Source organism: Simochromis diagramma, unplaced genomic scaffold (genome assembly GCF_900408965.1).
Source record: "Simochromis diagramma unplaced genomic scaffold, fSimDia1.1 OVJJ01000131.1, whole genome shotgun sequence".
Lineage (NCBI taxonomy): Eukaryota > Metazoa > Chordata > Actinopteri > Cichliformes > Cichlidae > Simochromis > Simochromis diagramma.
This window is the reverse complement of record NW_024387200.1, coordinates 2,066,456-2,079,333: the sequence shown is the minus strand read 5'-3', so window position 1 is coordinate 2,079,333 and position 12,878 is coordinate 2,066,456. Positions and strand designations below refer to the sequence as shown.

Below are 12,878 nucleotides of genomic sequence, written 5' to 3'. Positions count from 1 at the left end.
GCTACATTAAGTGTGTGCGAGGACAAAATGAACCTGACCTTTGGAGAAAGCCTTGTATCCCTCCTTTGAGAGTAGCTGGATTATAATACTCATCTCACACTGTAACTGTCACACATACGCACGCACACCCCAACACTGTGGAGGCCATCGTCTCTCGCTGATTTAACGTTTGGCTCTCTGCTTTGATATGCCAAGGTTGCTATACAAATTTCACAAGTGACTTTGGTCATCTGAAGTGGTTCCATCGCCTAAACTGCATATCTGAAAGCATCTTTCTGATGCTGCATTGCTACAGACAAGCACGAGCTCCATAAGCTGTCTCTGCTTCTTCTTTCACGTACTGCATGTCCAAAATTTGGCAGTTTTCTGCAGTTTTATCTATTGATCAAAGTCTGATGTGACGATCATAAAGTTGAATTCACAGTCCCGAGCAAAGCTTTGTTTACCTGTTCGCCTGTATTCTCATTCTTTACATCATAAATGAAATACAGATTATGAAAATGCTCGTACTTAAAAGTCTTTAAAAGAATGTTTGTGAGGTTTACTGTGTTTTCTGACTAATTAAATACAAAAGGGTTGATGAATGCTTAAACTTCGGGGTCTGGACGAAGTTGCTGCCGTGCTGGACATTTGAGGGCAGGGTGAGGGGAGGGGTAAAGGAGGGGAAGGGTAGCATGGGCCTATACGCTAATCCCATTCCAGCGGGCCAAGCGGCAGCAGCTTGCATCGCATTCCACAGCTCTGCAAGCTTTTTAGGGTGGGGGGAGTAACATTCCTCCATAGCCGGGGCCATCAAAGATGCCGCACAACATCAAAGGCTACTCATAGCCAAGGTGTTGATGACTGCAATCCTCCGCTCAGTCCACTTTTAGCAGCCTCAACCCCTTAGCCCTCCAACACATGCACACATAGAGCAGGCAGGCTGCGCCAAGCATGCTCACCCTCCTTCCTCCCTAGGCTCAGTGGCCATTCTGCAGCATTATTAATCACTGCTCATTAAGTAGTGACATTGACTTTTGTTTTATGGAGAGAGTTGAAGGAGGACGAGCCGGGCTCGCTGCAGCAGGGGATACCACTAATATTTGGGGTGGTGCTGGTGGTAAACATAATAACAATCCATGAGCACTTAATGCTGGTAATGTGGAAAACAATCAAAAACACTTAAGTACTTATTGTTCTTTTTTTTTAATGTATTAAAAGCTTTTTTTAAATGCAACCTTCCTCAGCATTCTCAGTTGCCTTTTAATAGGGTGTGAACTGTTAAAAGGCAACTGATTTTTGTGGTCACATTTGCCATAAAAATCTGAAGGATGTGACTTTTGTCCTTACTCCTGAGTTCCATTTCTCAAAGTGTCTTTTATCCCCTGCAGTGTTCAAAGTGAGCAGCACCAGCTATTGTTAATGTAGAAATCGAGCCCACTAGTAATAAACGGCAAAAAAAAATGACCAGCAACAATACAAAAACAACACAAGGAAGGGGGGCGGTGCTCTGAATTAAAATAATAAAAACCAGCTTAGCCTGTTCAGCTAGATGCTACATTGAGTTGCAAGCAAAAGCAATTGTTGGATTTAGTAGGTAAGCTGACGTTAGCCAGATGAATGGGATCATTTGGAGTGAAGCCCATCTGGTCAAGTGGGAACTTGATGGGGCGAAATTATGTTCTGCATCATTAATTCAGAAACCATTGTTTAGTTTTGAGGATCAAAATAGAGCCAGCTTTCTCCCGGATAGTTTTCCTAACTCAGCTGAATTGCAAGCTTTCTCTTATAGCAAAACACTGTCCTGATTAGATGCGTCATTGCAATTCCATTTTATTTATATAAAACAATTGATAGTAGTTGTCACCGTAAGGTGCTTTATATTATATGGTATGTTGGGTAAGACCCAGCAATATTAGAAAGAAACCTCAACAATAAGGTGACCTCCTGTGAGCAAGCTGTTGGTGACAGTGGGAAAGAAAAAATCCTTTTCAACCGGAAGAAAACTCCAGCAGAACCAGGATGAGGGAGGTGCAGTCATCTGTTCTGTCTTGATTGCAGTCAGTAATAAATAATATAAACGTAAAGCCAAGGTGTCTAGCGGTTGCTAACTAATAATAGCTTTCTTTCATAGCCATGAGTGATGCAGGATGGAGGTGGTTAGCCACGTAGCTATAACTTAAATACTTGGCGTGTATTTAGTGTTGTGTTGTCGTGGCCATGATTGCTTTATTGTGGTACTGAGATCTAAGAGGCATCTACACAAGAAAACATTTTCTTGTAGCGCATCACTTTGTTGCTGACAGCTGATTGCTAGTGGACATTTCCGGTTTCTGGTTGCCTCGGTAACTATCTGATGTATTCAGCTTAATTTCTGAAATGCTGATCACGGTTCACTTTATTGTTGCGAGTGCCATCAATAGCTGATGTTTTGAGGGCAATGCATATAGTACATAGATCCTGCACATTATTTAACAAGTAAATGAAAAGTCCAAATTGATTTCAGCTTCTCAAATGTGGCCAAATCAGATGCTTTTCTTTGTTTCACGTGATGACTAAGAATTGTGTCACTTTGGGATTTTTCACCTTGATTTGATCGAATAATTATTTTGGCGACATCATCTCCAACTTTGAACTTTGTCAGGACAGTTGTGGAAAAAAGATTATGTTGGAGTTTTGTACTACAGCTGTGCAGTTGCGCGCTGTATAGAATTAATGAGCCCCATTTCCCTTTGCTTGTTACACTGTTAGTCATGCTAATTAATTCACAGTGGCACCTTGATGCCGACAAATAATTTATGCATGTGTTCACCTACTTTCATAATTGTCCTCATAAGGACAGCAGCATCTTGCACATGGAGACAATATGTTTGCTCGCTGTTGTTCCTTTCTTTGATCACCATGATCTCAATTGTTTCCACTCCTCCCCCCAAAAAATGGTGCCATCCAACCCAGTGTTGACCCCTGAACTTTGTCAGCCTGTCCTTTGTTCATGTCACTCTAGGTTTTAAAGACTGAAGAGCTGAAAGTGACACCAGAGAGACTTTTGAGTGTGCGTACACACACACGGTCACACACACGCCATTGATGGTTTCGGGATGCACTCGCCGAGAGTTAATAGAGTCACAAGCTCGGCGTCCTGCTCAGTGTTAAAGCTGTCAACCCCAGTGCCTTGTGCTACATATCAGGACATTTACATGATATTGGGTGTCCTCTGCCAGTGTCCCCTGCTCACACTGAAACCATGACACTTGTTTGCTTTGCCCGTTGCTATGAAGATGGTGTAGAGGTGATTTTTCAGGGGAGGTTAAGAGGCGGACTTGGAGTAGAGGGGGGCAAACGGACAGTTGATGACGGCTCTGAGGCTCGTATCACAAAGCTGGCTCGCTTGGGGCATGGCCTTGACATTACAGCTTTCTTAAGTCTAAGTGATCAAAGTCCAACATGTAATTATTATTGTTGGATCCTTTTTCTGTCAACATTATTTTGTTTATTGCCCTGCCTTTGTTGGCTGGTTTATACCACCAAAATAAAAGATGGCTAGCTTGGCTAATTGTTCTTTTGGTCCCAGTGGAGAAGACAAAAGGGAGGAAGTCTTCATTATTTCAGAGGAGAAGCAGAAGGATCCCTTTACAGCGATAATGTTACAGGAGGAGGAGTGTCAGCCCCACCTGTATGGCCCTCCCAGATGCTCCACTGTAACTGGATCCCGCTCCCTCTCTCCTCAAGGCTACCAGCCCTCTTTGAAGTTATTTCTAGTGCTGGGAAAGAGGGGCAGAGAGGGATTGAGAGGGGCAAAGAGTGACTGTAGAAGGGGAGGTGTGTGTGTAGCGTTTTACTGGATGCATTTGAGTTTGTAAGTCTATTTGTGCATGCTATACATAGAAGGCTGCAATTCAAAACTCTTTCTCCTTTCTTGTGCTCACCCCCCTCAGTGTGATCTGACATTGAACTTGTGTAGCGGGATCAGAAGACTCGCTGACGTATACTTTTGTTTAGCCACAGTCTGATGTACTGTGGAGCAAATTAAGTTCAAAGTAAACCATAGCTACCACACACACACTTTGATGGATGCAGTGAGTGGGTAGGGGTCATTATTTTGCCCCAGAACACTTTGACACTTGGACTGTATGAGCAAGGGATCGAACCACTGACCTTCCAATTAGCAGACAACCCACTCTACTTCTTCAGCTCCAGTCGCCCCAATTAATCAGCTAATTGGATTCTCAAGATCAGGGTTAACTTGCTCTAATTTTTCATGCGTAGCCAGATTTGTCCCCATCTGAGACTCATGGTTAAAGTAACCTGTCTGCAGCTGAGGACGCTTAGTGTAAATCCTCCTGGTAAGGTCTCAGAGTGTCTGTTAAACACGCACGTTTCAACCCGCACTAGAAGCTTAACCTCATAAAGCCTGAACTGAAGCGACTTGCATGAGGAGGTAGACTGCTTGCTTCACTCGGGGGGTTTTGGGTCATCTTTTGGATTAAGGCTCAGTGTCAGACTGATTGGCTTCCTCTGTGTGTCTAACGTGATGTCTGAGCTCCTCAGGGTTCATTCAATTTCTCTGAGTCAGTGGGGAATGCGTGATAATTAAATAGAGGTGATGTGAAGCAAAAAAGAAAATAAAGAGGCATCTCACGTAAACAGATGACAGCTTGACCTTTTGACATTTGAATCTCAGTCAGATGTTACTTCTGTTTTCCTTGCAGGTGCCTACTATAGGTCATACGAATGAAAACTGTGCCTCGCAAATGTCGTTGGTGTTCTCAGCTTGTTTGTTTTTTTGTGTTTCTGTAAATGCTAACTTTTTAAGAGTGAATCGGCTTCCATGAGTATTTGCGTTCCCCATTTATTTGAGCCGCATTGGCTCACAGGAACTGCAGCTCATATACTTCCACTTTTTAATACGTTTACTGGAAGTCTGACCTGCATTTACTGGGACAGAGAGTTCATTTGCGGCCTTATGATTAAGAGCTGGTGTGCTTGTGTGTGTACACACACTTGCAGAAGACATCTGGGGGGGTAAAACACCAGCGTGCTTCTAATTGGTTGAAGTCTCCTTCCACGTCTGGCTTGCAGGGGCGTTTGGGGGTGAAGTTGACTGCATCCTGACCACACCACAGTTTGAAGTGGCTGGTGGTGGAGCTGGTGCTATGTTGACATTGTGGTGGTTTGTGTGATTTGGCCCGGCTTGTTAGCTGGATGTTACACAATTGAGCATCCATGTTATGTGCTGGTTTGCATGAAGACTTTTGAAGTTGTTACTGAAAAATTTAGACTTGCTAATTTGGTTTACTTGGTAAAATCTTCAGTGGTTATGACTGTTGTTTTCCTGGAAAGACCTGGAAGATTTGAATGGATAGTTTTTAGAAAAATCTGTGAGCTATAAATTAAAATTAGTTTCATTTAGTTGCAGAATCAGCCACCTTCATGCAGTAAGAGTGAGCTATAAATTCTACTATGAATACATGAGATATTATGCAGTGTTGTCTTTGAAGGTAACGGTTTCTAATTGAAATACTCAATAAAAAGCTGTTAACCGTTATTGAGTAAAACCTTATGATATGATTCATGTTGTGTTTTTCACTGCTAGATACTGTGAATGTGTGCAGATGTACTGAGGCTCAAGGTTGTTTAACTGTGTGTGGAGCTTTGTGTGCGCTCTGCCTGTCTGGCTCTGGACATCCTGTTGCATTCCAGTCTGACTTAGCCATTTTCATGACTGTGTTTTGAGACTCTCAAAGGCACCACAGTTCCCAGGGGAGAGTCTGTGAGCCGTGATTAGACATACCCACCTTGCCATCCCATCCCCACAACCATCAACACAAGAAACCGGTGTGTTGTTCCAGGAAGTTGACAGTATTTTGGTAGTGATGGCGGTGAGGAGGATGAAGGACCTGGCTGAGTCAAAGGCTCGGGGGCTGTGCGTGAGATGCTTTTCCACTGGAGCGAATAAGTCACCCCTTGGTCACCCCGATATGTTTCACGCTACAAACAAACCCCTACGCCTGTTCTCAAACAGTGAGATACGTAAACACATGCACGGCACCGGGGAAGCAGGTGGGTGCGAGGACTGGCTTCCTGCCCAGGTTTTTCTTCCTCTGGATTTTGTGTGCTTGTGAAATTGGTGCCAGCTCCTCTTCCAAAACTTATAGGCGGAATCGGTAAACGAGAGATCTGCGTGGTTAATCATTTAGCCAGCTTCAAGAACTTCAAATACAAACTGTCGTGCACTTCCACTTTGTTGTAACTGAGGCTTATTGTCTGCGGCCTGTAGCTCATTAAAGGAAGTGTTGGAATTCAGATTGAGTAAAATATTGGTGTCAAGAACAGACAGTACATGCAAGTCTATAAACATGTATAGATCGGTTTAGCTCAGGGATCATCCCCTCCTACTTGCTTTTGATGTTTTTGGCTCCTGCCGTGCTGTAGTATGGATGGCTTGTTGTTATGCACCATTTTCAAGCAAGTGCATCACTTTAAATAAACATGCAATTCAGCAGCTTCTTTTGGAATTTTAGATTCTGGTACCCTGTGAGCATCGGCTCCCCTCCAGTTCACAAGGCTTTCCTTGCTGGTGGTGCTAAAAGCACGATTGGAGAATGATCTTTTTGAAGTTTGTGCTTTGTCGCAAAAAATAAAAAGCCTTTTATTTTTCCGTGTCAAAAATAGATTGGAAAGAGTTATAAACAGGATTTTTTTTTTAATTTTTTTAAGTTGAGTTAAAGTGCTGATTATGACCTTTTTATGTTGAGCATTCCTATTTTTCATCTTGTTAGGATACCAGAGGGAATGGAATTTGTAAAAAGCACATTAATACACAGCACAGGGGGAAAAAATGTAACTATCACTTTCACAGAAGCACAATATAGTGCGGCGAGGGCAAGGTAGGGCGACTGTCTTGGACGTGTAAGAGGGAAAAGGGGTAATGGGGGGCTGTAACCGGGGCCACCAATAATTTAGAAGGAGAGAGGGAAAAGGGGTGTGGCAAAGGGGAGGGGAGGGAAGCGGGATGGGGAAGCAGCAGAAGTGGTTGTTGTACGATCAAAGGCTGAGCGAATTGTGTCACAGACAGAGTGGGAAGAATGGCATTGAGTGGTGTGACTTGCATTTTGATTTCCTTTGAGAGCTTGGGGGGTGCGAGTGGTGATGGTGGGAGTTTTAAGGAGCACGGCTCTGTTTTGATCCCATTACCAACAGTTATCAGGTCACTTGTTTGACCATTAAGGATCTCTGAGTGAAAGATGATTGCGTGATGTCCTTATGAGTCATAATGTGTGAAAGTGTTTGAAAATATTTAGATTAAAGTATGAAATGTATTCATCCAGTGTTGCTATAACAACCAGAGTGAACTGGTGCACTGCTACAACAAAGTTTGCGTCAATTTCCATTTTATATACCAGTGCTGAATATTAACCATGTCTGCAGGTGGTTCTCCAGACGGAGGTGTAAGATTGGTCGGTGGGGGGGTGTGACTAGCTTGAGTGACAAGCCGAGTTCAAATCCCCGCCAGGACTTTATTGCGAGTGTGGCTTGTGTAACAAGATATTCATGTGAAAGGCTGCCTCCCCAAGGGGCAGGACAGATGGGGTAGAACAAGAGACGCCCCCTTGTGGTACTTAGGGAGTGCCTTATGCCTTTCCTCCAAACCTGGGGTACGAAGCAACGGAGCAAAGTGGAGCACTTCGGTGCTTCCAGCAGGCTGAGCTGGTTTGATTTTTGGGGCCTTGCAGGGAAAGCTAGCAGTTGGAACACAAGAGAGAACAGTCTCTGTCTTATTGTGTGTTCGTGGAACTGCGCGTGTGCGTGAACGCACGTTTGCATATGTGCTCGTTAATCTTTTGTCTGCTCGGCCAGTAGCTGTGACCCACTTCGCAAGATCACCTCTCATCTCTCATCCAAGTCCGAGCTCCTTTTCCTTTTGCTCCCCATCCCCACATCCATCAACGCATATACGTCAACATCTGAGAAAAGAAAAAAAAAAAAAAGTCTCTGTGGTGGAGATAATGGTGCAATGGCCAGCCTCTAAAATAACAACATGGTGCACAACAACAACACTGTCCCATTTGGAGTCCAAGTGCCCCCGCACAATGGCCTAGTGTTTAGGGACCAGGGGCGCAGGCGGGGCTCCCCACCACCATCCAAGCTGTTAGACAAGCCGGAGAGGGAGGTCATAATCACAGTGCAAGCAGGGCTACGCTTCCCGGTCCTCATGTAGATCCACCACAACACTATCTCTGCGTCTTTCCCATCTGCACGCTTGCACCTTATCTAACATAACATCTAAAATGTTACCTTAGTTGACTGCAGTGTGCGGTATGCACAGAGCAGATGAGATGGTATGATTTGTACAGTGATGACATGTGGAGGGGGGCAGGTCGGGAGATGCTGGTTGAATGGAAAACTTACCAAGTTACGCACTTTAATCTTTGTCTTTCCCTTCAATTTTGCCGTCCTCCAAAAGCTGAGAGGGAAAATATGCTTTAAAATTATCATACCAAATGTGTATGTAATGTATACCTGCTCCGCCTGCCTGCTCCTGTCAGCCTAAGGCGAACGGTCAACCCGAGCGAGCTTTGCTCTACAACGAGAGAAAGGGCAGCTTTGAAAATCTGTTTTATGTGAAATCAGAAAGACAAGGTGACTGCATCCTGTGGATGTGTAAAAAGGTGTTTTGAGTCAGGAAAGCCTCGCTTGGTGATGACTTTTTATGTGTTTGCGCGCTGTTGCAAGAATGATCCACTTGTTTCAAAGGGTTGTGATTGAATGTTGGAGCTTAAGCTTTCATGTTTGAGCACACGTACTTTTGTCTGTGTGTGGGAGGTCTGAGGAGGAGGAGGAGGAGGATTCAAGGATGAGGATTTTTTTTTTTTTTTTTTGTCCTGTAAAGGTGTAATTCAGGCTATAAGAGAGAAAACGTGGAAAAGTAAGTGTATGTAGTATGAAAGGAGACTTATACTTACTTTCTGTCAGACATGTTAACAATGGTAGACGCTTATGTTAAAAATGGCCAAAGTTTCAAATGAGTTCAGCGGATGTACAAGTAATGATTAGAAGCCTAAATCAGGCTTCAGATTGCTCTAAAGTCCCAAAAAACTATATCATGATATGCTAATTTCATGGTGTAAACATGTCGCCCCGTTAGGCAGTGGATTATGCTCACATGGGTCATGTAGAATGAGGTTAATAAAGTTGTGAAGTTGAAGTTTTGTAGTTTTGTAATTTGTCATATCGTAAAATTTATCGTTATCGTGAGAATACTCTGAAATTTCATGATATTCTGTTTGGGCCATATCAACCATCCCTAAAGTTTAATCATCAAAAGTTACTTTAGTACAATCTAGGAATGCAAATAAAGAGCATAAATTGAGCATATTAGGTTTTTCTAAATGTAATTCTAACCTTGATACCTCAAAAAGCAAATGATTTCTGCTGTCTGCTTTCGTGCTATTAAAGCCGATTCCTCTTATTCAGATTTCCTCCCTAAAGGCAGAAAGAGAAGATGCTACCTTGTGGAGCTCTAGCATGATGCACGTTGTCCACATTCCTTTCCTGTGACTCGAACTTAGTCCACTTGATTTGCATTTGACCCCATTACTATTAGCTAAGTCCTCCCCCAAAACCCCTTCAGGTCAGGGGCTTGACCTCTCAGGGTTGTGGAACTGAAGTGACTGGGCACTTGCTGAATTTCTCTTCAATTGGCCTGCTGCACAACCAACCTGCTCCCTCTGCGATGAAGTGGGGTTCAAAGGTCAGGGTTCACCAGTGGAAGAAGGGTATCTTGGGTCATCAGCAGTAGCCCCCGGCCCAGAGTAGCCTAAGGCTCGGAGCCACAGATTGGGGTGCCGTGGTCACTGGGTTAATACGAAAGCGGCCTGCAGGTCATTTGGCCCAGTTCTAATGCTAATACGCGAGCTTGTCTTGGCTGTGTTGCCAAGGGTGGAATTGATCCAGGATTTTGGTGACTCCACTTGGTTACAGTTTTTAATCCGATTTTTTTTTCTTTCTCTTTTTTCTTTTTCCTGATAATTACAGCCTGACAGTCATGGCTGTCCTCTAGCCATTCCTTTTTTGGTTTCTTGATGTTTTGTGCTGGAGCGCTTTTATATTTTTGTGGGTATGTGAAGAAAAAAAAAGGACACTTAATAACACATAAAATGTAATAAAAATATAATAACCTGTAATTACACGCTTAGAATGAATTTGGTTTTTTTTTTTGGGTTTTTTTTATCATCTTTTAATTTTCCTCATGACGTACACATCTTTTGGGAGTGCATTCTAGCACATCCACAAGATTGGTGATTGGATTAGCTTTTAGCCGTCTCCTGATGTCAAACTGTAGAACAGAATTTGTTGTTTTGTTTTGTTCTTATTCTTTGAAAATCTTCCACTTTGCATTTTTCCCAACCTTCTTCATCAATCAGTGATTTATGCCCTCCTTTATATGTAAACAATGTGTATGTGCTTGCTCTGCAAAGCAAAGAACTGGTGCATATTAGTGACCTTGTGTATGCGTTGACACCTGAAGTTACCTGATAGACAATGTTTGATGCTGCTCGAAGAAAATGTCAACATTCACTTTCCAATTTAAGAAGAGAAGATGCAATGTAACCAGTCACTGTGCATGTATGCACAAGCACAATAGAAATGGCAGCAGCATTAATCATTTCCAGCAGTAACAATGGTAGTAGACTTAATGCACCTTTCCCTAAGTAGAAATTCAGTAAAAATGTGCCTGATCAGCAGATCCATGAAAGCACATAAATCCTGATTTTGCTTATGTTGCTGCTGTTCTTTAAAAGGTCTTCTGTATGTTTAGATTCTGGATAAGTTAAGCACACAGAGAATAGCTCAGATGCCTAATGCTTTTAAATTTCATCATAGGTTAAAAGAACATTATATTCCCTATAAATATGAGGAATGCATCCAAGAGATGTTTGTGCAGCTTTAAGCTTGTAATTTACCTCTTTGTGAGTCAAATTCAGAACGTGGGGATGCCAAGACCCTGAAACTTGATACATCATGTATGTCGGATGCACATTTTATTTTTTAATCTTGAAGGTTGCACATTCTGACTTTTCTAATGGGATACTAGCTCCGTAGCATAGAGACAAATATTTATTTCTCCATCTTATTGTCTTTCCAGATGCATCCTTTGGGACTATGTAATAATAATGATGAAGAGGACCTATACGAGTATGGCTGGGTTGGTGTGGTGAAGCTGGAGCAGCCGGAGTTGGACCCCAGTTGTCTCACGGTGCTTGGAAAGGTAAAGAACTGCTTTTTTTATGTTTTCAAGTTTCCGTTTTGCCACAGTGTTAGTTTCTGAATTTGCCTTTTGTTTCCCGTTAATGTACATCCAATGACTATCCTTTCAGAAAGTTAATATATTACAGCACCTTGCTCTTTACTGTGCTACTGCAGGTTTGTTGAACCATGCAATAAAATGAAAATCAGCATTTAACAATGCAGGTGAGTCACTTTGACACCGTAATTCACTGTAAATTAGAAGCTAGCAATACTCTTTGATATTCAGAGCCCAAAAAAACACCTTGGATTTTGCCATCTTGGGGCACAAATACCTAATAATTTGATTACTATTTGCCTAAAATTACAATAGATTGTCACCTGTCAACATGCGAGTAAAGAAAAGTTATTTCCTTGCATTTGATGAAAATCCCTTTAAGGGTTTAGCTTTGATATAGTGCAGTCACTGAGACAATTCATGGAAGGATGGTTTAGTTTTATTTTGCTTCTTACTTCCCATTGTGGTCAGAACAAGAGTGTAGTGATCCCTCCCCAATCCCTATCCTCCCGCCCTCCCTTCCTCCAGTGCCCAGGCACCTCCAGTGGTATTTTATCGTGCTTTAATTAAGTGTTCCTCTTAATGGAATGTACCAACATTCCCCAGAGGATGAAATAAGGGAGTGTTGTCCATAGTCTCATTTATCCTGTACATTCCTGGTGACAGAAAGAGAGCAGCCATTCATAATATCAGAAGCCCACGTGCCATATAAACATCCTAATGGTGCACTTTGTTTGATGATGGTTTCTAGCTGACATACACTGAGACCTGAAAACTAATGTTATGCTCAGAACTCATTAACTGGATTTCATCAGCTAAGTAGTCCTTATCGTGGCGACGTGCCCACGCTTGAGTTTCAGCAGCACAAGTGGAAGAAATGGCACGTGAATAATACATTTAAACAGATGGTAAAACAGATATGTTTTCAGTCTATCAGATTGTTAATGGTAGGTAGTAGGCTGTAGTACTAGAAGTACAAGCAAAAACCTGACAAGGTCACAAACATCAGTCATTTCCCCTCCTGGTTTTTGATTCTGACAGTTTTCTATAAACGCAAAGCTGAATGTGTGTTTGTCTTTTCTGTAAGCATACGAATCATGTCCGTATCGTTAGATCAGCAATTTAATACAAGCAGGTGCATTTTAAGAAGGAAGAGAGCGAATCGGAGCAAGGTTGATAGTTTTTGCTCAGTCGTTCCCGTCAGCTTATTCCTTCATACCATGTTTAAAAGAAAAAATAAAAACACAGGAGAGACGGGATGAATGGAGGATACAGTATGCACCAGTGTCAGATTCAGATGCACAATGTTGTGGTTACGCGGGATGTGTCTTAGCCAACTGAGCCACGGGGACACCCCAAGTTAGAGAAACCCACACCTTCCGCTTAGTGGACCAGGTCAGAGCAGAGTCCTAATGAGCTGGCCATTTTTATACATTCTAGATCTGATCTTTTGCTAAGGGACACTGTAGCGGTGATGGCAAGAACTTTGGCCTGTGACCTTTTGGCCTCTAGCCAGCCTCCCCAACTTCTAGGTCACTCTTGTTTCCTCTGTGTGTACTCAGCCAGGACTATAATTAGAGGAGGGAAAGCCCAT

At 42.7% G+C, this 12,878-nt stretch overlaps 1 protein-coding gene across 2 annotated transcripts in view; it reads left to right on the top strand.

The window, feature by feature from the left end:
* Nucleotides 1-12,878, top strand: part of znrf3 (zinc and ring finger 3) — a 65,046-nt gene that overhangs the window by 23,836 nt on the left and 28,332 nt on the right. For both annotated transcript variants that reach the window (XM_040050280.1, XM_040050279.1), the window contains exon 2: nt 11,126-11,248. In XM_040050280.1, the coding sequence (XP_039906214.1) occupies nt 11,126-11,248 (123 nt within the window). The remainder of the gene's footprint in view (nt 1-11,125; nt 11,249-12,878) is intronic.